Source organism: Eschscholzia californica, unplaced genomic scaffold (genome assembly GCF_041429995.1).
Source record: "Eschscholzia californica isolate CP2 unplaced genomic scaffold, dmEscCali1.0.p SCAF_2, whole genome shotgun sequence".
NCBI lineage: Eukaryota > Viridiplantae > Streptophyta > Magnoliopsida > Ranunculales > Papaveraceae > Eschscholzia > Eschscholzia californica.
In genome coordinates this window covers 64,545,080-64,568,728 of record NW_028238309.1, presented here as the reverse complement: position 1 = coordinate 64,568,728, position 23,649 = coordinate 64,545,080, and the positions used below count along the sequence as shown (strand labels likewise).

Genomic DNA, 23,649 nt, shown 5'->3' with positions numbered 1-23,649 from the left:
CATCCTCGACCTGCCTTTGAAGACTTAATGCTTGGTAAACCACCTCGCTTATAAACTTATCGGTTATCAGATAGACGAAGATGCTAACTTCTCGTCAGTTAATATAGCTTGACGTAGAATAAAGAACATGGTATTTAAAAGTTGATCTTTACATTGGGAGGAATTGACGAATATGTGCAGGTAAAAAGATGAAACAGAAATATAGTTTAGCGGCCTTCAATGGTCGTTACAGTTACATTATTTATTGAATATTTTATCGAATTAGGAGACACGGTTGGTATCTGAGTAAATGCAGGTTGCTTGGGATTAGGAAGAGTTGTAATTTCACTTGTAAGCATTGAAAGCGTTGTCGACATAGTTGGTCTGTCGACTACATATTCTTGTACACACAACAGTCCGACATGAATGCATCTCAACATTTCAGACTTGAAAACTAATTCGGGCGACAGTGTTGGATCGATCAATGACTGCATCTTGTTTTCGTTCCACATTTTCCAGACCTAAAACAGAAATGTCAGTACGATGTTATTCCTTCGCAAGTATTAAAGTGGTGATAATATTGTCAACTATGCTTGAATGAACATAAAATTATCCAGGAAAACTTACATATCCCAAAAGGCTTAAGGGCGGTTCATCATGGTAAAAGCTAGTACTTCTTTTTCCACTTACAATCTCTAGAAGCAAAACTCCAAAACTAAAAACATCGGATTTTTCAGAAAATCGACCTTCCATGGCATACTCAGGAGCCATATAACCACTGCATTGATGTTTTCAATGAAAACAAATATCGGTTATGAAAGATCTTTAATGGTGTTCCAAGAATTTCCAAGATAGTAAACAGTTGGTCATATGGAGTTATATACTTACTATGTCCCGACGACCCTTTTAGTATCTGCTTGGAGTTCATCTCCACCAAATATCCTTGCCATTCCAAAATCTGAAATTTTAGGAATCAGACCAGCATCCAACAAGATGTTACTAGGCTTTAGATCTCTATGAATGACTTTTAATCTTGAATCTCTGTGAAGATAAAGAATCCCTCGACTTATCCCCTCGATAATTTGGATTCGTTTTTTCCAATCTAACATTGCTCGTTTGGTCGGATCTGACCAAGAAACAACCATAAAAATAAGTCACTACAAGGAAAAGATGAAGTCAGAAACTAATGGAATAAGCATAGACAAATCAAGAAGATGGATTAAAAAAATCAAACCAAAGAGAAATGCATCCAAGCTTTTGTTGGGCATGAGTTCATAAATCAACATCTTCTCTTCCCCTTCATAGCAGCAACCTAAAAGTCTAACCAAGTTTCTATGTTGGAGTTTCGAAATCACCACAACTTCATTCTTGAACTCCTCTAGGCCTTGACCAGAGCTCTTCGAAAGCCTTTTTACTGCTATTTCTTTTCCGTCAAACAAAATTCCCTAAAAGAACAAGTTAATAAGATTATTTCGTGGTTTTGACAACTAAAGTGACATGTTACTCTTAGTTTTTTAACAGAATAAGAAATGAGGAGTGATCTAATCACTAAATTTTAGTACCTTGTAAACTGAACCAAAACCACCATGACCGAGCTTGTTCGCACCAGTAAAATTATTTGTCGCGATAGCCAGCGTTTCAATATCAAATATCTTGAGTTCCGGGTTCGCGCCAAGTATGTTTGGATCTGATTCATTGCCATTAGAGTCATCCCCACCAAATAATGAAAGTTTAATGCCTTTCTTCCCTTTTTCTGTTTTAACAAAACAATTATCTATCAGAAAAGGTTAACTAGGATAAACTCGTATACTTTTATAGAGATATTAACAATCTCAGCAAAGGTACCTCTTTGTCTGTGAATCCACCTCCAACTAAAATATGTGAATAAAATCAGTGTGACCACCACTCCTATAGAAAATGTAATTATTATAACTTTCTTCAAATCTTTCTTTTCATCTGCATCTGGAAGGAACCATATAAAATTAACAACAATACTTTGCCGGTCGAAAAAGAAAACTATTTAACAATTATATAGAATATAAGACTTGAGAGCTAAGTTTTTTTTTATTAAGATAAGCGGAGTAAGGGACTCCGGCCCAAAACAAGAAGGCAAAAATAAAACGAAAGAAAAAAAAAACAATCAACTAAAAACCCTTACATTAGCCCCACCTTTAAGTTAGTCAAAGATGTAAACATTTTATATTGTCAAGGCAAAGACTAATCAACATTTGACCACAAAAACGACGAGAAATCAATCACTCGTTAATTCTTTTCTTTTTCATTTTTTTTTTTGTAAGTGTCACCATTCTTTAAGGGATATGACTCCGTGTCTCGAACCCAGCCACCCAGGACCTTGAGGGAACTTGATAATCACTCCAACCCAGGGTTGTTCACATTTTTTTCTTTTTCATTTGCTTAAGTCATAGTTGACATAAATCTGATCTCTATTATTACCATCACAATAATAGAAACTGTCATGAACTAATCAAGTTGCAGAGAAGTACAGGGAACAATTCATCATAAATTCAATTAATCAATCACTTAAAAAACTATTAAAAAAATACTAAAAATGGGGTTACAGAGGTAAAGAAAATTAGAGCTTACCAAGTTCTGAAAACGCGACACGCAGATGAAGCTCAGCTCCGGATTGAGAGAAGTTAGAGAATTTTTGTATGTCAGACAAATTTCCATTCCACCACATACACCCAATGTTACTATCAAATGAGTAAGCTTTGCAAGAACAGTTGTTTAAACACATTTTCTGACAATCTTCCATGTTTTCGGCTCTCCACCAGTTCACAAAATCAGGAACTTTCATATTCTCCAGTTTCAAGAACCCGTCTGCTTCATTAGGAATATTAGTTTTATTCATTCTCTCACACATCAATTCTGTTTTTCTCACACACCCACTAGACCAATTGCCTTTACTCCATTCATTTTCAAATTTTGGTTTGAATCCTCTCAAACAACTACAAATTGGTGAATCCAATGCATCGCAACTTCCGAAAGGTCCACACTTTCCGTAAATATCACAATCCGAGAGCTTTGAATGCCAATTGTCTACCCATTCTTTGTTTGTTCCAGTCCAAGATTTCTGTGCAAATAAGCCATCAGATTCTAATGTAAGCCTTACTAAATCAGGCTTATTTGCATCACCTAGAGTTAAATAAGTCCTTCCTTCCTGCTCGTCTTTAACCAAACTGAATCCAGTGAGGTAAACGCTGTACATTGTCGGTACGCCTATGAAAATCCGGTTGTTCCATGGACCACTTCGCCAATATAATTGATTATCAGAGAGACGTCTGATAATGACTTCAGGAATGTTCGAAGGATGTAACTCAGCAGAGAAACTTCCAGTTGAAGGATCAGAGTTTGAATCTTTCCATGAAGTTATCACCTGTTTCTCACCTGTTTTCGCATTAAAACCAAGCTTCATCGTTGGCAAGAATGTGTCTGAGGGGTGTTCGAAACTCTGCCATAGGATCCTCCCATCACCAAATGTTTCTCGAAGAACAAGATTACCTGAATCCGATAACTCGGCAATGCTACTGTTAGAGGTGGAACTAGCAACATCTGTAGCCCACAAAACATTTCCTTGCCCATTTAAAACTACAAGATTTCCATCATTTGCAATCTTAAAAACACTGGACGAGTCATTTATTGGGTTGTTTCGATTCGCAACCCAAACTGTGGTCTGTTCAGACACTTTATCATACCAAATTCCGACATAACGATTAGTCGAATTACGAGGACTAAAGAAACCTAGTCTGAAATTCTTTTGTGAAGAAACTATAGTTTGAGAGTCTTTTATGTATTGGGTGGATGTAATAAAATTTACTGAATGACAATGAAGAGTTATGAATGAAAGGCTGATGAATAAACAAGGAAGAAATATGAAATTTCTTTTAATACCCATAAGAACTGCAGTTGCATCTAGTTGTTTCTAACAAAGGCTTGTTCTAGAGAGAGAGAGAGAGAGAGAGATGCAGTTTATTATAAGAATCATTGAATAGTTTCATGACAATAATAGGAACCCAATAGTCATAATTGGCAGGCAGAATAATCACTTGCTATAACAAAGTCAATTTCAAGAAGATGATGATTTGTTTGAATTGAGCAATCAAAAAAGACTTGTAACCCAAGAAAATGATTATTTTTCAGGAGATTTCACATTACAATGAATGAAGTCAATGAAAAAAAGACTCCTTTTCTAGTAAGAATTCTCACCTACTTGGCTACTTGATGGGTAATTCATTTTTCTTTATCACCAATATATGTCTAATATGGTACCTCTAAAAACCAATAATTGCAATATTCTCGTTCCTCAAAATTGGAGTTATCCTTCATGACTGATACTTGTCAATCTATTGACTGAAGAAAGAGAGGAAATGGGTACGGGGTTGATTTTGTAGGATTGAGACTGATTTTAGTAATGGGTATTTTAATATGGGTTGTAAAAATGGGAGTTCACCCAGGATTAGGAATGAGGGAAGAAGCTAACATACGTTTTGAAATAGCCAAGCACCATCTTATCTTCATTGCTTGAGGTCAGACTTCAATTAGGAATACTGTCAAACACTTGAAAGGCATAACCCAGTTACTACAAACAAAGAGAGAGAAAGGATTTGTATTAGAATGAGAGGTGATCGGAGGGAAAATCTGCACAAGAACCCCCCCAACTGGAAAGATATATTCCTACAGGTACTATAGTGGATGAGCTGGGGCCTGGTTGATGTCTTAGAAATGTGAGTTTTGGTGAAATTGTAAATTTGTAATTTTGACCGACATATTTGACACGTGGGAATAGAATGAGATTCTTCGTAATCCAATTTTGGTCCAATGAAAAATTCACAATAGAGGGATTGTAGGTTTGATTGCTACTCGCTTTTGTTTAAAATCGTCAACCAAATAACATCAAGACAAAATTTACCCTACTTTATCGAAACCAAATCTAATAGAAAAACAAAAGAATGAGGTTAGCTGGAACCACGTTATAAAATTGTTATTCCAAATAGCTGCATCTCATTTGCGCCTGCAAGCATTTCCGAAGTGTTGTGGTTTATGGGTGAGCATGCCTGGTTCGACTCAGTTGCATATCAAAACATAAGTATAATAGTATTCGTGAAATGACAATTCCTTCATCTTAGAGACACTTTATGGTGACTCCTTTAGGATAAATTTTCACAATACCTATGGGCTATGGCAGGAAAATAGTCACTATTGATGATTCTTTCCTACTTCCAGCAACACTTAAATGTAGACTTTAAATTATCCTCACATGAACTTCTAGCGCCAAAAGAAACTCCAAAAGTACACGAAGTATCAGTAAATAGTGATGCTGGAAATCCCACTAAAATCGTCGCAAATGTGGCACTACAATTTGTGTTGAAGAAGACCCAAAGCGCAATCGGTAAGAAACCAAAATCATAGTCACAAAAGTGTGTAGTAAATTCTTACAAAAATATTTTTCCAAAAGCGTAGCCCATAGTACAAAAGTGTTGTGAGTTCTTTAAGCTCATTACGCAAAGGGGTGCAAGTAACAAAAGCGTAGACCCACTAACTAATTTACTTACAGGCTATCTTCTTCTGAATCAGGTGCTAGTAAAATTCGAACCTTAGTAGTAAGTGACGCTTGTTTGCTCACATTAAATGACTGGTGAGGCAGTCATTTTGGCAACACTTTCACTAAGATTAGCATAAAAGAGGACATAAGTGCCCCAAAAAAAGAAGTGTATGCAAAAAAGCAATGATGAAACTGACACCAAAATCATCCTGAAAGTGACATTAAAATCATCCTGAAAGTGATATTAAATTAAATTATCCCAGAAGTGGGTGAAAAAAGTAGGTAAAATTGCCCTAAAGACATAGCTAAAAATTCCACAAAACGTCACGAAAAGGTCCGACAAAGTGCTCAATATGTTTAGAATAATGAAGCAAACATACCACGAAGAAGAGTACTTGTAAAACTTTGTATTTCACAATCGAAATAAAACAAGAAAATCTCTGAAGAAGTTGACATTGTTCATGGATAATGGCATTTAAATATGAGATCTTTATACTCGAAACGAATAAAAGAACTTGCTTAATTAAAATAAATGAAACAAAAGTATAACTCAACGGCATTCAATGGTGGTAATAGTCACATTGTTTATCGAGTTCAATTGAGATGAACCTGAATTGGAAGGCATAGTTGGTCTCTGCGTAAATGCAGGTGGCTTTGGAGTCGGAAGAGATGCAATTTCACTTGTAAGCATTGAAAGTGTTGTCGTCATAGATGGTCTGTCCACTGCAAATTCTTGCACACATAAAAGTCCCACATGTATACATCTCAACATTTCAGACTCGAAAACTGATTCAGAAGACAATGTTGGATCAATCAACAACTGCATCTTGTTTTCGTTCCACAATTTCCATGCCTGAAATGAAAAAAAAAAAAATCAAGATTAGATACTTTCTCGAACGTGTATGGATGCTACAGTCAAAATGCTAGAATGAGATGAAAAATATCGAAGAAAACTTACATATCCCAAAAGGCTTAAGGGTAGTTCTTCATGGTAAAAGCTGGTACTTCTTTTTCCACTTACAATCTCTAAAAGCAAAACCCCGAAACTGAAAACGTCGGATTTTTCTGAAAACCGACCTTCCATTACATACTCAGGAGCCATATACCCACTGGTTCAAAAATTTAAAAGAAAACAAATGACGGTTATTATAGATATTTGATGGTGTTTTAAGAGCTACGAAAATTGGTAACATGAAGAGTTAGTGACATAACGATATATACTTACTATGTCCCAACAACCCTTCTAGTATTTGCTTGGAGTTCATCTCCGCCAAATATCCTTGCCATTCCAAAATCTGAAATTTTAGGAATCAAGCCTTCATCTAACAATATATTACTTGGCTTTAAATCTCTGTGAATGACTTTTAATCTTGAATCTCTATGGAGATAAAGAACCCCTCGACTTATCCCCTCGATAATTTGAAATCGTATCTTCCACTCGAAGATTGCTTGTTTGGTTGGATCTGATCAAGAAGCATTCCATAAAAAAGTCTTACAGAAGCATTATAGATAGAACGGAAACAAATCGGTAAGTAGAGAATATGAGAAGTTGGAGGAAATGAATCAAACCGAAGAGAAGTGCGTCTAAGCTTTTATTGGCCAAGTATTCGTAAATCAACATCTTCTCTTCCCCTTCATAACAACAACCTAAGAGTCTAACCAGATTTTTGTGTTGGAGTTTTGAGATTACAACAACCTCATTCTTGAATTCCTTTAAGCCTTGTCCAGAGCTTTTAGAAAGCCTTTTCACTGCTATTTCTTTTCCGTCAACCAAAATCCCCTGAAAAGATAATAGAATTAACTAGTACTAGTTTTTACGACAATAAACGGAGTGAGCTAATCATTGATAATATGTATTTAACTACCTTGTAGACTGAACCAAAACCACCATGCCCAAGCTTATTTGCTCCACTAAAGTTGTTCGTAGCGCTAGCCAGTGTCTGAATATCATATATCTTGAGGTCTGGATTTGCACCAAAGAAATTTGAATCTGATTGATTGCCATAAGAATCGTCCATATAGAATAAATGAAGTTTCTGGTCTTTTCCCCGGCGTCCTGTTCCGGAAATGAGTATATAGGCTATAGCATATACTAATCATACTTAACTAGATAAATTCGTCTAATTTCACAGACATACTAGCAAGGCTGGAAAGATACCTCTTTGTTTTGAAATCCACTTCAAGCTAAAATATGCGCAGAGAGTCAGTGCAACCATTCCTATACCTATAGGGACTGAAACAGCGACAACTTTCTTCCAGACTCTCTTCTTATCTGCATCTAGAAGAACAAATTCAAGAATGTATATAAGACGACAAGATCAATGACAGAGAGAATAAAAAGAGCAAAAGAAAACTAAACCACCACATGCCACGTACAGCCAATAAGTTCCGCATATGCAACGCGCAAGTAAAGATCAGCTCCTGCCTGAGCGAATTTTTGAATGTCGATCAAATCTCCAGTCCACCACATACACCCAACGTTGCTGTCGTACGAGTAAGCTATGCAAGAGCAATTGTTCAAACACTTCTTTTGGCAATCATCTGGGGTATCAACTCCCCACAAATTAACAAAATCAGGAACTTTCGTTCTCTCCAATTTCAAGAACTCATCTGCTTCATTAGAACGATTAGTTTCATTTGTACCCTGACACTGCAACTCTGTGTTCCTCACACAACCACTAGACCAATTCCCTTTACCCCATTCATTTTCAAATTTTGGTTTAAACCCTCTCAAACAACTACAAATTGGTGAGCCCAATGGATCACAGCTTCCGAAAGGTCCACACTTTCCATAAACATCACATTCCGATAGCCTCGAATGCCAAATGTCTGTCCATTCCTTTTTTATTTCTATCCATGTCTTTATTACATATAGTCCGTCGGATTCCAGAACATGTCTTCCTAATAAAGGCTTGTAAAAATCATGTACAGTTAGATAAGTAGTTCCTTCTTGATTATCTCTTACAACATCAACCGCATTACCACTAGCGTTATACATTCCAGGGACGCCTATAAAAATGTTGTTGTTCCATGGACCACTACGCCAATACCGTCTATTATCTAAGACACCAGAGATGACAATCTGAGGAAGGTTCAAAGGGTCTAGTTCAAGAGTAAAGCTTCCAGTTGAAGGATCGGAATTTGTATCTCTCCATGATGTTAAAACCTGTTTCTTACTAATATTCATCGTTGGAAGGAGGGTGTTTGAGGGGTGTTCGAAACTCTGCCATATAACCGTTCCGTTACTAAAGTTTTCTCGAAGAACAAGATTACCCGAATCCGTTAACTCGGCAATGGTACTATTGGAGATGGAAAGTCTAACACTTGTAGTCCATATAACATTTCCTTGTCCATTTAAAACTACAAGATTTCCATCATCTGCAATCCTTAGAACACCTAGAGAATCGCTTAAAGGATTGTTTCTGTTAGCTACCCATACTGCTGTATGTTCGGAAATGTTATTATACCAAATTCCAACATAACGATACGCAGAAATACCGGGACTAAAGAAGCCTAGTCTGAACTTCTGTTGTGGGGAAACTATAGTTTGGGGGTCTGTTATGTACTGGGAGGATGTAAGAGAACTTACTGCATAGCAATGAAGAGTTATGAATGAAAGACTGATGAAGAGAGAAAGAAGAAACGTGAATTTTCTATTACTACCCATAAGAACTGAAGTTGTCTTGGTTGTTCCTGGTTGCAGATTTCTACAACTAGAGGGAGACAAAGAGAGCTACCTACTCATGTTGGCCATCTTTGAAATGAGATAATTCTACTATCTAGTGAAAGTCAATATTGTTCTGCTGGTTGCATCTCCTATATGATTACGAGGGTTATGGTTCGTGTCCGGTGGACACAAGTCAGTTCTATAGTAATCTCAACTCTTGGAGATAATTTAAGGAGGTGTAAATTTAGTCATCGAAAATAAGTTTTAGAGGTGCAATTTTAATTATTGAAGATGAGGATATATTCTAAAAAAGACACTCTCCTCTCTTATTATATAGATACTTTAATTCAGACGGTCACAAAAAATAATCACTGAAGCGACATAAAAAGACTTGTGTGGCTAAAAAGTTGAAGGCAAGAAACTACTAGTTGTTTCATAGGTCAATTCCTTTTAATTATCCTGGCATCTTTGACCATTCTTAGATGCAAAGTCTTATATAAGTATAAATTATTCATATTGTGATAATTGATTGTCACGTCCAAATTATGTTCTAGATTGACCATTCTTGAAACTTCTATCAAAACATTAGGTTGCTATGTATTTACAAAAAGCCTCTCACATGTAAAGGAGGTTTGGACCTGTGCTGGGTTGTGGGTTGCCCATGGATTCAACCCGCAGCCGACCCCGGGGTTATCATCTGGAGGCAGAAACATCCTTAAAATGTTTGTAAAAGTGTCATGGAAAACACGTGTAAAAGTGTTATAAAAAATACCTGTAAAGCGTCACGGTAAACACCTGTAAAAGCATCGCCAAAAGGGCATTTCTTTCTTTTGTTCTCTCCTTTCTTCAAATTAATTGGGAATTGAGTTTCCAATCTTTTACATTGTGGAGGAAAAAAAAAAATGGACATGAGATTCGTATTGTGGATTTTAGACATTTAATGATGGCTGATTCAATTTGGCTCATTCAGGTAGGAATATTATCAAACACATGAAAGGCATAACCTAGTAACTAAAAAGGGGAGAAAAAATAAATAAATAACTCCAACTGTGAAAAGGGACAGGGTGCCTCTAAATGCGCCCCATCTCCTTAGCTCATCCCTCTGTTGGCACTCTCATAAGTCTCGAAGGGAGCAGTCCAAGACCCACAGATTGGGGCCGTCTACGAGTTCTTGAACTGGACTTAACCAGTGTTGTTTAAACCCATCACAAATAAAGCCCAATCGGGAAACCCTCGAACAGTCCCAATCCGTGGGCGCGTGAATAGATAAGGAGCCCATGAGTAAAACTAAAAGACCCCTATAGACCCACCCAAAGGAACATTAACACTCTTTTTGGTGACACTTTGTACAAGGGTGGTGAAACCTCTTGGCTATTATGATGCCACCATCACACTAGTCTGCTAGCTCCAACGTGTACTTATCCTAAGTTTAAACGTTATAATACTCTACCTATTTCAATAAGTTGTACTGTTGTTAAACAATAACCTATTTAGTGCAGTTTCTTGTGGTGATGGTATTGTGTAGGTGGTGGGCATACCCTTGTTTCTTTCTCTCTCTACTTCCCCCAAATTCAGATTGATGAGAGAGAACATCTTCTTGTCCTTTTGTTTTACTTCACCATAAAACCCGCACTTTAGTACAATTTTGTCTTGTAGTATGAGTGATGATCTTTTATCCAAAGTGAAACAATAAATTTTGTAGAGGATAAAGGAATGAATAAATATGACAGACTAGTTACTGACCCTCCTCCTAGTACATTTCTTTCGCAGTATAGTTATGGACTGATTTCAAAAAAAAAAAAAAAAAAAATTACTGATCCACCTACTCACCTAGTACATATCTTTGGCAGTATAAATTAAAGTAATATAATAATAACAATATATTTTCCAAACTAAAACTTGTGGTATGTTTCTTTAGAGTAAAGGAATCACTAGGGGTGGGAATCGGTCCGGACCGGTCGGTATCGGACTCTAACTTCATCGAACCGGTCGACTCGGACATAAATTGTTGGTGACCACCTATTTATTTGGGCGGACTCGGACGGTCACTCTCAAGAATTCTTTGTCCATTGACCGTCCAAGACCGTTTATTTTACCGGTCTAGTCGGACACCGGACGGTCTCGGTCCGGACTTTCCAATAAATTTACTTAATTCAGAACTTTATTTTTATTACCACAAACAAAATTACTTACAAATGAAGATGTTTAGCCAAGAAATCAAAAGTAAATATAAAAAAGAAAAAACACAGTGGATCATCATTTGACAAGATATAATTAAGCTATGCACTAATGTTTGGTCTTCCAGAGGACTATATGACTATAGCCAACGATCATCATATATTCATATGTCTATAAAATTCAACGGTCAAGTTCTAAAAATGAGGACAGTTTAGTCGGTCAACCTATTCGGTCACTCGTACCGGTCGGTCAGCGGTCGGTCCTTCGACATAGAATTTTGACCGTGACCGTCCGCCAATTCTTTCGGGCCGGTCGGACACTGACCGTTATGACCATCGGGTGTCCATGGACACTTTTTATCTCGGTCGAACGGGTCGGATAGCGGTCTTCCGGATCTTTTTCCCACCCCTAGGAATCACACTCTCAATCCCCCCTCTCAAGGGCATTGCCATGAGTCCTCCATCACGCGTTGGTGAGTTTACTATTTTTTGTATCAATTAACAATTTAACATCTTTTCTAAAGAAAGATGAAATTGAAACGTTTTGAGTCTTCTACTGACGATTTACAGAACGAAAAATAATTGTTTTGTGACTTAGCAAATAGTTATTGACAGATTTGCTATTTTGTTCTTGTGGAACTCATAAAATAGTTTCTCCGACAAAATCCATCTCTACATATATCATTTATGACAAAACCAAATAATAAAACCAAGTAATAAAACAACAAATATCACATTACCAAATATCATGGTTGATATGATCCAAGAGGTAGGAAAATTTAAACAAAAAAGAAAGGTGAACTTCACCTCGTCCAACCATTATTTGTGGACAAAAATCTTCCACCTACTCAACCATGAATCTCACGCCAAGTAAGAATCCAGATCACCCCTATATCCAAATGTCTTTACCCATTAATCCATGTCATATATTTAGGGTTCTTTTCACCCCTCCTTGCTGACACGTAGTGTAGAGAGGTTCAAACCGTAGGTCCAGGAAACTTAAAAGAAGATATTTATCTCAGTATCAAATTACCATTACACCCCTCAACTTCCTCCCTAGAAAATGACAGAAAATCGCAAGTCTGGTTTTCCCAACTTCCTTTCCGTTCTGAAAAAAGTAGAGAGAGAAAGGGGAGAATTCTAGAGAGAGAGAGAAAGAGAGAGGAAGCCATGAAAGAATGCGAGCTATGTAGTTCACGAGCAAGGATGTATTGTGAATCAGATGAAGCGAGTTTGTGTTGGAGTTGTGATGTGAAAGTTCATTCTGCTAATTTCCTTGTTGCTAGACACACGAGGATTCTTCTTTGTAACTCTTGTCAATCTCCTACGCCATGGAAAGCTTCTGGTTCAAAATTAGGTCAAACTATTTCAATCTGTGATAGATGTGTTCATAGATGTAAAGGAAAACAAGAAAAAGTTGAACAGGATGTAAATGATGATGAAAATCAAGGACCAGATGATGATGAAGATGAAGAAAGTGATGATGAAAATGACGAAGAAGAAGAAGGTGAAAATCAAGTAGTTCCATGCTCATTTGATCCAAATCCACCGATCATGAGTTATTCTAGTAGTGTTGAAGAATCTTCAACAGTATCGTTGAAACGGATGCGTGATCAGAACTTCAATCTGTCTTCTCAGGTAGTACCTATTTAGATCTATCAAAAATGCCATTTTTACTTTTCTCTGATTCACTTCAATCTTCTTCAATTTCAGAATCTAAAGGCTATAATTTTTTAAAATTTCAGGATGATCTAGATTCTACTGATTATAACCCTAACTCAAAGTTTAAGCTACTTAACAGAACAATGATGAAGAAGAAGCAAAATCATCAATCTCCTTCAGACAAGTGAAAGATAGAAAAATTAGCCCTAACAACTCAACCAACCACCATCACAAGTCATAGAGCTTCTTAAAGATTGGACTATGAGGTAGTTAGTTGTAACTAAACAATCAAAATTAATACCTCTAATCTCTCTCTAACTATTAGTAGTAGTTGTTAATTAAACATGTATATTATGTTAACTTTTACCTCTTATGATCTTTAATTAGTTGTGGTGGTTGAAATTTAATATAATTAACCTAGTGACTCCGCATGTCAGTACTGAGACGGAATGCGGCGCTCTTCTTAAAAGGTTAAGCACTTCGGCTCATGAGTCTTTTTAAAACAGTGAGTCCTGCCGAAGTGGTTAAGTGGACAGTATCATAACAGCTTAGAAGGTCAGGCCGGTCCGCATTATCGGACGATAACAAATACAAGCCAAGTTAAGACATCTTTCTTAAGTAAAATTAGATGGTTGTTTACTTTCAATTGTTTTCATTTGAGAAATATTTTGATTCAACAAAGTGAGTTTTATTTTAATGAAGAAAAATTCTATTGATACAAAATGAATCTTAGCAAGGATATCCTTCACCAACCCTGAGAAAAGATTTTGGTAGTCTTAGGTAACCAAATGATTCTTCACTTGACCATGACATTTTCTAGTGATGCCAACGCTTTCAGGCTACCCGGTCCAGACTTGAATCGAATCTCCTTAAAGCGGCCCCACACTGGGTCGAGCACCAAAACCTATGAAAAGCACAGTAAAGCAAGTCCGGCATGAGCTTGAAGTGGTTTCGTGTTCAGCCGCTTTGCTCAACTTGTTGATTTGATTTGAGTGGAGCACCAAAACCCCCTAAAAACATAAACACGACATAAACTAGTTGTTGGTGTGTCAACTTGCTGTCCACGCCGGACCCTCCAATAGCTACTCACTTTTAACTGAACTGACCCATACGTCAACTCTTCCTTAGCGCGAAGCAAATGAAAGAGTCATCCTTCGTGATAAAGGAATTTGAATTCTTTTTGGTGATTGAGATGTTATGTGTTGGACAGTTTTTAGTTTATATAGATCATATCATGTGGTCTACAATTGATTTTGAATTTTCTTGTCTCTCATGATATTTTTGTTGAAACCTCTCTCTTTCATGAGTTTATCATCTAGTAGTTTAAGAGCTGACAGAGTTTATTCAGTTTTGGTGAAAGTAATTGAACCTACTGGCTGCTTCTTTAGTGCAAAATTCACTACAAGTGTTGTTGACATAACTCAAGGAAAAATGGGTGGTCCTCTCAATTTGTCATTGAATGGCAACTTAAAGAAAGAGGTTTCTCTTCTGTATAAACACACAACTTTCTTACATGACAATTCAACTTGTGGCTGATTCCCGACCAACCCTCTCATATTAGAGGTTGTGTCTGCAAATAAACAAATACATACTATGTTTTATGGACTATATTGTTGAAAGGTAATTAGTAATTTCTAGAAAAATAGTTATCTATGTTTTGAGTATGTTTTTAATTACATAAGAGTTATGTTACTCAAGAGTCAAGAGTTATGTCAATCAAGACTTGAGAGTTTAGAAAATCAAAAGTTGGAAGTTTGTAAGTCTAAGAGTCTAGGAGTTATTGTAATAGTTATGTCTATCATCTATGATCTATATAAATAGATGTCTTTGTAATGAGAAGATTTCAAGCAAAAACAAAAACAACATTCAGCAATAGCATCTATTTCAATACAATTTAAGTTTAACAATTATCTTCTTGTTAATCTTCTTGTAAGAACAAGTAAAACACCCAACAAATTTGGTATCTAGAGTCATCTATCTCATTTTAAACCAATGGCGACAAACAATTCATGTTTCAACCTCTCATCAATTTCAGTTCCTGTTTTTGATGGTGAGCACTATGACTATTGGAGCATTCAAATGAAGACAATTTTCATCTCACAAGATTTGTGGGAGTTCATTGAAGATGGATATGATGAAGAAGCACTAGATGCAACACAACTAAAACAAACAAAGAAAAGAGATGCGAAAGCATTGCAGTACATCCAACAAGGGGTAAGTAAAACAATCTTCCCTAGACTTATGGGTGCAGTAAAATCAAAAGAAGCCTGGGAAATTTTGAAAAATGAGTTTCAAGGGTCTGAAAAAATTATTACAGTTAAACTTCAATCCTTGTGGAAGGACTTTGATAGTTTAGCTATGAAAGAGAGTGAGAATATTCAGCAATTTTCCTCTCATGTGACTACAATTGTTAATCAAATTCGAAGTTGTGGAGATATACTTGAGGACAAGAAAATTGTTCAAAAAATCCTTCGTAGTCTTCCTCAAAAATTTGATCATGTAGTTGCAGCTATTGAAGAATCAAAAGATCTATCTACATATACCATGAATGAACTTATGAGTTCTCTTCAAGCACATGAACAAAGAATCAATAGATCGACAAATCAACCTTTGGAGCAAGCTTTCCAATCAAGATATAATTTCTCAAACAAGAAATTTTTTAAATCCGAGCAAGGTAGAAAGGAGGTGGTAAAGAAAGAACTACCAGGTGTTCTGCCTGTGGCTTCAGGGGGTATTCACGTTTGGCATATGCCTGCTCTGACCGAGATCTTTGGAGATGATTCCGTACTACAGTTCGGTGGAGGAACTTTAGGACACGGAAAATTGACAATCAAAATCCGGTAATTCAAACCCCTCTTGCCGAATTTACAAAAAATCTAATCATGAAACTAAAGATTGCAGGTTCAAATGCAAAAGATGCAAAAATGCAAACCATTCATATACAAATTGTTGGTTTAAAGATAAGGAAGAAGCAAACTTTATCAAAGATGAGGAGGAACATCAACTCTTCTCTTGTATGAATACCCAAAATGTAACTAACAACATTTGGTACTTGGATAGTGGTTGTAGTAATCATATGACGGGAAATCAAGATATCTTTGTGAAGCTTGATCAAAGTCACAAGTCAAAAGTGAAGCTTGGAGATGGCAATCTTCAAAATGTAATTGGTAAGGGAGTCATTGCAGTGGATACAAAAGGAGGTACACAAAAATTAATCCATGATGTTTTATATGTTCCTAACTTGACCCAAAACCTCTTAAGTGTTGGACAGTTGCTGCAAAAGGGTTATTCACTATATTTTGAAGATGGAAAATGCAGAATTTTCAGCAAACAAAATAACAAAACCTTGGCTGAAATTGATATGAACCAAAACAAGGTATTTCCTTTCTTCATGTCACAAGTTGACACATTTGCCTTCAAAAGTGAAAATGATGATAAAACATTATTATGGCATTTGAGATATGGTCATTTGAATAATAATGGATTGCATTTGCTTAAACAAAAGAATATGGTGATTGGAATCCCCTCTATTGAAAAGACAAATCAGGTTTGTGAAGGATGCATATATGGAAAAAATACATACTCTCATTTCCTAAAACATCTTATAGAGCCAAAGACCCTCTTGAATTGATACATTCAGATATTTGTGGGCCTACAAGGACTCCGTCACTTGGAGATAAGAGATACTTCATCTTATTTGTCGATGATTTTACTAGAATGATGTGGAGTTTCTTTCTTAACCAAAAATCTGAAGCTTTTTCAGCATTTCTTCAATTTAAAGTGTATGTTGAAAAGCAAAGTGGGTATGAAATTAAGTCTCTCCGAACGGATCGAGGAGGTGAATATCTTTACAGTCCATTCATGAACTATTGCAAAGAAAATGGCATACAAAGGCAGCTCACCGTTCGAAGAAGCCCACAACAAAATGGAGTGGCGGAAAGAAAGAACAGAACAATCGTTGAGATGGCTCGAAGCATGTTAAAAGGTAAAGATCTTCCTAACAAATTCTGGGCTGAAGCAGTCAACACATCAATTTACATTCTTAACCGTTCACCAACAAAGGCTGTTCGGAACAAGACACCATTTGAAGCTTGGCACAAAAAGAAACCGGTAATTGATCATTTAAAAGTTTTTGGATGCATAGCATATTCACTGGTTCCTTCTCAAGAAAGAGAAAAATTTGACAAGAAAGGTGAAAAACTTATTTTTGCTGGTTACAGTGATGAATCTAAAGGCTATCGACTTTTTAATCCTAACACTAACAAGTTGATTGTTTCATGAGATGTTGTATTTGATGAAATGACAGCTTGGAGTTGGGGAAGTTCTTCTGAAGCACCAAATTCATTTGAAATTTTGGAGCCTTCAGTAACCGAGGGAGAAGAACCACAAGTTGGTGAGACTCCACCATCTAGTCCAAACACAAACTCATAATCAAGCTCATCAAGTGCCACAAGGCCAAGCAGTCCAGATTCACCACCAAGAAAGACACGGGCATTACAAGATATATATGAGTCGTGTGATGTAGCTTTTTTCTCTAGTGAGCCACAAACTTTTCATGAAGCAGCAAATGAACAAGTTTGGAGAAACGCCGTGGATGACGAAATTGCTACAATAGAAAAGAACAAAACTTGGGAACTTGTAAACCTACCAAAAGGCAAGGAAGTTGTTGGCCTTAAGTGGGTTTATAAGACAAAATTTAATGAAGATGGTTCTATCCAAAAACATAAGGCAAGGTTAGTAGCAAAGGGTTACTCACAACAACCCGGCATTGATTTCAATGAAACATTTGCACCGGTTGCAAGAATGGAAACCATAAGAACTGTTCTAGCCTTGGCAGCACAATTTGATCTAGATGTTTATCAACTAGATGTAAAATCAGCATTTCTTAATGGAGAACTTGAAGAAGAGGTCTATGTGGAACAACCACAAGGCTAAGAATTGCAAGAACATGAAGACAAAGTCTATCGTCTTCAAAAAGCGCTTTATGGGCTTAAACAAGCACCAAGAGCGTGGAATAGCAAAATTGATGACTATTTTCAGAAGAATGGTTTTCAAAGAAGTCCAAGTGAACCATCACTCTATGTGAAGAAGGAAGGCCAAAATGATTTTCTTATTGTATGCATATATGTTGATGATTTAATTTACATGGGCTCAAGCATGGATATGGTGAAGGATTTCAAAAACAAAATGATGAAAGAATATGAGATGTCTGACTTGGGTCTTATGAAATATTTTCTTGGGATCCAAGTGAAGCAATCAAAAGGTGAGATATTTATTTCTCAAGAAAAGTATACTGATGATTTATTGAAAAAATTTCAGATGGACAAGTGCAAGCCGTTATCTACTCCTATGGCATTGAATGAAAAATTACAAGTCAACGATGGAGCAAAACAAATTGAATCAAAATTATTTCGAAGTCTTGTTGGATCCTTGATTTACCTCACAAATACAAGGCCAGACATAATGCACTCGGTTAGTCTTATATCGAGGTTTATGAATGAGCCAAGTATACTTCATTATGCAGCAGCAAAAAGGGTTCTACGGTATCTTCAAGGTACAAGAAAACAAGGCATCTTGTATAAGAAAGAAGAAGATAACAATTTAGTTGGCTATACTGATAGTGATTGGGCTGGATCTTTAGAGGATTGAAAGAGTACATCAGGTTACATATTTTGTCTCGGAACAAATATTGTTTCATTGAGTTCAAAGAAACAAAAGACCGTGGCATTATCTTCCGCTGAAGCTGAATATTTTGCTGCTACTGAGGCAGCATGTGAAGGAGTTTGGTTGAGAAGAATTCTCGTTGATTTACTTCAGACTCAAGAACAACCTACTCTCATTCATTGTGATAACATGTCAGCAATTGCTATGACAAAAAATCCAGTGTTTCATGCAAGAACGAAACACATTGAATTGCGTCATCATTTCATTAGAGATTTGGTAAACAAAGAGGAGATAAAATTAAGATTCATTGGAACGAATGATCAACCAGCTGATTTTCTCACGAAGTCCATCAATAGTGAGAAATTTGAGAAGTTCAAGAAGTTCTTAAAAATTACAAATTATGAAGGGGTGTTGAAAGGTAATTAGTAATTTCTAGAAAAATAGTTATCTATGTTTTAAGTATGTTTTTAATTACATAAGAGTTATGTTACTCAAGAGTCAAGAGTTATGTCAATCAAGACTTGAGAGTTTAGAAAATCAAAAGTTGGGAGTTTGTAAGTCTAAGAGTCTAGGAGTTATTGTGATAGTTATGTCTATCATCTATGATCTATATAAATAGATGTCTTTGTAATGAGAAGATATCAAGCAAAAAACAAAAACAACATTCAACAATAGCATCTATTTCAATACAATTTAAGTTTAACAATTATCTTCTTGTTAATCTTCTTGTAAGAACAAGTAAAGCACCCAACATATATAAGTACACGATACAATCCAAAAGTAAGTAGAGTCCTGCTAGAGGTCGAATTTGTTTAGACTTGTTTTTCTCTTACTATTCGAACTAGATTGTCTAACTCATGTTAATATACTTTAATATATATAACAATTTTTCTCGCTATAGGAGCTTTTCCTACTAAACCTATTATCCTTATTAACGTGAAGTATTCGAGGATGATATGGTACGAGACTAGTGATGGAAACAACTCCAACCCTATGATGACTATTATCCTGTGGAACCCTACAAGTAGAGTTTTTCTCTTATGGGGTCGGCCTAGACTAGCATCCTTCACCAGAAGAGCTGGTATGATATATGCAGGCCATTGGTGGTTCGTTCTTTTCGTGAAGTTCAACCCTCGTATCACTTGATTCGACTAGTTGGGCATGGTAATTTAGTGGTTCCAAAAAAGCTTTTGATATACTCTTCGACAAGAATATCAAGAGTTGTGCCAGAGGTCGAGTTTGTTCTAGACTTGTTTCCCTCTTATAATCAAATTAGAGCGTCTTACTTCCTTTAAAAATAATAAAAGTACTTTATTTGATGGCTCCCTAAGTAACCACATCGCTGCATAGCTAGTAAAATGATATTTTGGCTTTTACATTGTGTTAAGATATTCTTTGATGTCACGGTTACTAACAGATTATGAATCTTAAACATATGTATGATACACAACGCATTCTGTATATAACAAAATGCATTTTGCATAAAACAAAACTCATTTAGAAATGGAGTCTGTCGGTGTTTAGGGTTTTAGAGAGAGAAAGTGAGATAGAAACTTTCCATTGTGTTGTTAGAATAAATGGGTCTGAGAGATACACAACGCGTTTTGTTATGTCGTACATATTGAGGTCGTCCGGCTTCGATATTAAATGGGCGGGAATTGTAGGGGGATTAGGTAGGAACAATTTTCATACAATATGAGGGTAATTGTGTCCAGAGTATTTATCATTGAAATAATAATTTCATCCTTCGTCTTTACTGAAACATAGAGATTATAAGTACTAACCATAGTTCTAACTCTTTCAGAAAAAAAAAAAACTTCAAACTATATCTATATATATTATATGAAAACGCGTTAGAGTGAAGTTGATCCATCTCCTGCAATGTTTTAAAAGAGAGCATTGTCATTGTCCACTGACAAAAGCGTCTCGAAGTAAGTAGCAAAAAATTTATCAGTGTAAAGTTGTGGAACTGAGGAGGGGATTCCAGTAAGTTCCAACTTTGTCCAACTACCCTTCTTCCAATTGCAACAATAAAAAGAAACAAGTTTCGTCTTTCCCAATTCTCCACGACAAACAGCTTTGGTCGTTAAGATTATCTTGTCATCTGATCCTACGAACGTATGAAACTTCAACCGCTCATTCTCCTCCAAACAGAAAGGCAACGTGATACTACAAACTTCACTCCATCTTCCACTGCTATTACTAGAAAAACTACTGCCACTACTTCCAGTGAGCGGTTTACCGACCTCTTTTAACTCGTAATCATCTTCTTCGTATGTATACATCTTGAACATACGATTCTTTATTCTAATTAATAAAGCTAAATGGCCACCCACTTCTAACAAATTAGCATGCCCGTTAAAATTGGTATAATATGGACCATAGTGGCCGTGGTAAGATACTTCGAAATCATCCCGAGGTTGAAAAAGGATGGAATCGGGGACTATGATTTCTCTGAATTTCTCGTTTCCTACATCAAATGCCACTATGCATATAGGAGAGCCGTTAGTTTCCCATTCGCCGTTTGCAAGTTCATTAGTGCCCCAGTAAATAACACCATTAACATAAATAGAATCATTCGCAAGTCCATTTGGTGGGACCTCATCGATCCTCCTCCATCTATTATTACCGCAAACACCTCCGTGCCCTATGGTCAAAACCTCACAAATCAAATCACGCCTATTATCAGCTCGTGTGGTAACCTTCCACACACAGACCAATTTGTGTTGGTTGGTGATAGGATCAAAACCAAACTGGAAGTTGGAATGGGTATCAGAATAGTTCTTGCACATTCTATCGACAGGTACACCGTTATGTTCTGTTTTTCCGGATAACAATGATGATTCAAACCATGGTGATAATTCTCCGGTACTGATATTGCATATACGAACAGCATACTCATCTTCGGAGTCAATTAGACAAACCAAACCATTGACAGGTTTTGAAATAATATTGTAAGACGACGAATCGACCTCCCTTACTGTGTCAACAACTACTTTTGTAATCCCTTTGTCTTCAAACAAAACTAGGTCAGCTGTAACGTGGAACGACTTGTAAGGCCAATTATCAAGAAAGAAGCAACCTGCGAGTTCTTTCTCCCTTTTTATCTCCGCCTTTGTCTTTGGTACAGGAACGACGATGAATAGACGACGAAGATGGCGTGCTTTAGAACGGGTAAGGTGTAAATCAATGAATTTTTGATCTTTTTGAATCATAGAACACCATCTCTTACAAACACTCTTAAAACGGGTAAGGGACTTCACAGGGAGTCTGGTTAGTATCTCCTCATACAATAACCAATCATCATTATCAATAAGACTATTAGTAGTAGTAGTAGTAGTAGTAGTAGTAGTTTTGGTTCTTATCAACCTACCTAGATGCCCCCCCATCCCTAATATAAGATATGAAAATTTTAGATGGAAGATATGACTTACCAAGATCACTCAGCTTTTATGAACCACCCAAGGACAAGGTTGGTGATGAGAGAAATTAAAGAGACAAATTAAAGATAGGAGTTCTTCTGTTTTTTGTGCGTTTTATATCGAGTGAGAGGGAATCCTAAAGTTATGGGAGACTAGGGATGAAAATAGAAAGTCCCAAAACACCAAAATTTTCCATTGAGACCTGAGTCGGTTAAATACTATAGACACTCGAACTGGCAATACGAATTAAACGCGACTGACTCCATGAAATAAGCAAGTTGAGCTCAGAGTTGCGATATCCAACATCCCGTCCGATTTCCAACTCATTGTTGTTTGCAAGACGATACCCGATGTTATACCGAAGAACTATATTATATATTTTTATGTAATGAATGATAAGAACTGCTCCTATATTCTAAAGTCACAAATGAGATCAAGATTTTTTCAAATTTAATATAAAATCAAGAAGAAAGTTTTAAAAAAAAAATCTATATTGAATTAAGTTTAGACTAGAAATTAGTGATTTTGTCCCAAGATTAGTCAACAAGTCTGAAAAAAATGTATTCACGGTCTTAGTGTCTCACATTATAAAAAGAGACATAATTTATTTTACGAGTTTAGTAAATTGGTCATTAGTTTCTTTATAAAATTTTGATCCTACAATTTATACTCGTCTCGTGTTTTATTGGCTTGAAAGAGCTCAATCTGGTTAACATAAAGGTGCACCACATGATATGTCTTCAATATTGCCGAGACATGTATCGTCTGAAATTCGAAAAGCCTGAAATCATATGTCGGCTCATATGAGTTTTGTACACAAATCTTTTATAAGTTTCTCGCCCCCGTTCACCTGATCATCTTAATGAACATGAAATTCCGGAGTCTAACCGGTCAGACCTGATGAGAGAAAAAATTTTGTTTTTTTTGCTTTTATTTCTTTTAATTTGGACATATTCTTACTAATTTATTTCAAAATTTCCTAAAATCTTCACCATATTTTATGAGTGAAGATAATTTCTACGCCATTGGACAAGAACAAAAAATCTTATATTTTATGGAGTAACACATTCCAATTTAGTGGTATTTCGAAGCAAATCTTAAGGAACAAAATCCATTCCTATAAATAAACAAAAATGAAGTGTTAGCTTGAAGCACCAATTTATCCAAGCATATTTAAAAGTACACATGATTTTTGTCGACTCTTTCTATTCTTTCTTAGTTTTCTTTTTAAATAAACGAGTGGCCATTTGTGAAAGGCAATAAGCCTTTAAGTAATAATCAAAATAAACAAAGTAACAATCAAAATGAATGAAGAAGAAGAAGAAGATTAGAGTTAGATTTTCTCTGTACTTTGTATTCATATCTAACAAGTATATATAGGTTTACAATTAGGGTAAGTAGGGATACATTTGGTTTACATAAAATCATAACAAAACTTATCAAGTAGAGATACTAGGGTTGACCGAGTTGAGTGAGTGAGATAGGGCTGTTCGGTTCTCCTTGTGGGCTTCTCGG

At 36.2% G+C, this 23,649-nt stretch overlaps 5 protein-coding genes across 10 annotated transcripts; 2 read left to right on the top strand and 3 right to left on the bottom strand.

Moving 5' to 3' along the window:
- Nucleotides 1-114: 114 nt before the first annotated feature.
- LOC147560303 (G-type lectin S-receptor-like serine/threonine-protein kinase At1g11300) lies at nt 115-5,215 on the bottom strand. 2 transcript variants are annotated; one of them, XM_086662480.1, is made up of 8 exons: nt 4,280-5,215; nt 2,584-4,109; nt 1,825-1,941; nt 1,542-1,732; nt 1,214-1,424; nt 868-1,105; nt 607-757; nt 115-500 (listed from the first exon to the last, which is right to left on the bottom strand). In XM_086662480.1, exons 2-8 carry the CDS (start codon nt 3,893-3,895, stop codon nt 207-209), a joined length of 2,514 nt encoding a protein of 837 aa, XP_086518606.1. In that variant the 5' UTR covers nt 3,896-4,109; nt 4,280-5,215; the 3' UTR covers nt 115-206. The 2 variants fall into 2 exon arrangements, with proteins under 2 accessions (XP_086518606.1, XP_086518607.1); XM_086662481.1 differs by having other exon boundaries at nt 1,825-1,935; nt 4,280-4,656.
- A 722-nt stretch (nt 5,216-5,937) lies between these two features.
- On the bottom strand, nt 5,938-10,669 carry LOC147560302 (G-type lectin S-receptor-like serine/threonine-protein kinase At1g11300). 4 transcript variants are annotated; one of them, XM_086662489.1, is made up of 8 exons: nt 9,982-10,669; nt 7,919-9,130; nt 7,701-7,820; nt 7,408-7,598; nt 7,112-7,322; nt 6,768-7,005; nt 6,501-6,651; nt 5,938-6,395 (listed from the first exon to the last, which is right to left on the bottom strand). In XM_086662489.1, exons 2-8 carry the CDS (start codon nt 8,727-8,729, stop codon nt 6,093-6,095), a joined length of 2,025 nt encoding a protein of 674 aa, XP_086518615.1. In that variant the 5' UTR covers nt 8,730-9,130; nt 9,982-10,669; the 3' UTR covers nt 5,938-6,092. The 4 variants fall into 4 exon arrangements, with proteins under 4 accessions (XP_086518615.1, XP_086518614.1, XP_086518613.1 ...); XM_086662488.1 differs by lacking the exon at nt 9,982-10,669 and having other exon boundaries at nt 7,408-7,505; nt 7,919-9,333; XM_086662487.1 differs by lacking the exon at nt 9,982-10,669 and having other exon boundaries at nt 7,701-7,814; nt 7,919-9,333.
- A 1,816-nt stretch (nt 10,670-12,485) lies between these two features.
- On the top strand, nt 12,486-13,466 carry LOC147560301 (uncharacterized). Of its 2 annotated transcripts, none has more exons than XM_086662493.1 (2): nt 12,486-13,024; nt 13,188-13,466. In XM_086662493.1, the coding sequence occupies exons 1-2, from the start codon at nt 12,557-12,559 to the stop codon at nt 13,287-13,289; spliced, it is 570 nt and encodes a 189-aa protein (XP_086518619.1). In that variant the 5' UTR covers nt 12,486-12,556; the 3' UTR covers nt 13,290-13,466. The 2 variants fall into 2 exon arrangements, with proteins under 2 accessions (XP_086518619.1, XP_086518618.1); XM_086662492.1 differs by having other exon boundaries at nt 13,132-13,466.
- Nucleotides 13,467-15,040: 1,574 nt separating this feature from the next.
- LOC147560300 (uncharacterized) lies at nt 15,041-17,983 on the top strand. Its single transcript, XM_086659254.1, has 5 exons — nt 15,041-15,888; nt 16,109-16,248; nt 16,689-17,158; nt 17,355-17,413; nt 17,587-17,983. The coding sequence occupies exons 1-5, from the start codon at nt 15,041-15,043 to the stop codon at nt 17,981-17,983; spliced, it is 1,914 nt and encodes a 637-aa protein (XP_086515380.1).
- Nucleotides 17,984-20,408: 2,425 nt separating this feature from the next.
- Nucleotides 20,409-22,214, bottom strand: LOC147560299 (putative F-box protein At1g19160). The gene has a single exon (XM_086657986.1). The coding sequence runs from the start codon at nt 22,099-22,101 to the stop codon at nt 20,599-20,601; it is 1,503 nt and encodes a 500-aa protein (XP_086514112.1). The 5' UTR covers nt 22,102-22,214; the 3' UTR covers nt 20,409-20,598.
- Between the last annotated feature and the right edge of the window lie 1,435 nt (nt 22,215-23,649).

What these genes read in the sequence shown, in the direction of transcription:
- LOC147560301 (XM_086662492.1), top strand. Translation starts at nt 12,557, where the DNA reads ATGAAAGAATGCGAGCTATGTAGTTCACGAGCAAGGATGTATTGTGAA. An exon ending in ACTTCAATCTGTCTTCTCAG is followed by an intron (nt 13,025 to 13,131) that starts GTAGTACCTATT and finishes TTAAAATTTCAG; the next exon opens with GATGATCTAGATTCTACTGA.
- LOC147560300 (XM_086659254.1), top strand. Translation starts at nt 15,041, where the DNA reads ATGGCGACAAACAATTCATGTTTCAACCTCTCATCAATTTCAGTTCCT. An exon ending in AAATTGACAATCAAAATCCG is followed by an intron (nt 15,889 to 16,108) that starts GTAATTCAAACC and finishes GTACTTGGATAG; the next exon opens with TGGTTGTAGTAATCATATGA. An exon ending in CTTGGCACAAAAAGAAACCG is followed by an intron (nt 17,159 to 17,354) that starts GTAATTGATCAT and finishes ATGAAATGACAG; the next exon opens with CTTGGAGTTGGGGAAGTTCT.
- LOC147560302 (XM_086662486.1), bottom strand. Translation starts at nt 9,209, where the DNA reads ATGGGTAGTAATAGAAAATTCACGTTTCTTCTTTCTCTCTTCATCAGT. An exon ending in GTGGATTTCAAAACAAAGAG is followed by an intron (nt 7,599 to 7,700) that starts GTATCTTTCCAG and finishes TTTCCGGAACAG; the next exon opens with GACGCCGGGGAAAAGACCAG. An exon ending in CCTTAAGCCTTTTGGGATAT is followed by an intron (nt 6,396 to 6,500) that starts GTAAGTTTTCTT and finishes TTTTCATTTCAG; the next exon opens with GCATGGAAATTGTGGAACGA.
- LOC147560303 (XM_086662480.1), bottom strand. Translation starts at nt 3,895, where the DNA reads ATGGGTATTAAAAGAAATTTCATATTTCTTCCTTGTTTATTCATCAGC. An exon ending in TGTCGCGTTTTCAGAACTTG is followed by an intron (nt 1,942 to 2,583) that starts GTAAGCTCTAAT and finishes GGTTCCTTCCAG; the next exon opens with ATGCAGATGAAAAGAAAGAT. An exon ending in CCTTAAGCCTTTTGGGATAT is followed by an intron (nt 501 to 606) that starts GTAAGTTTTCCT and finishes TTTCTGTTTTAG; the next exon opens with GTCTGGAAAATGTGGAACGA.
- LOC147560299 (XM_086657986.1), bottom strand. Translation starts at nt 22,101, where the DNA reads ATGGGGGGGCATCTAGGTAGGTTGATAAGAACCAAAACTACTACTACT.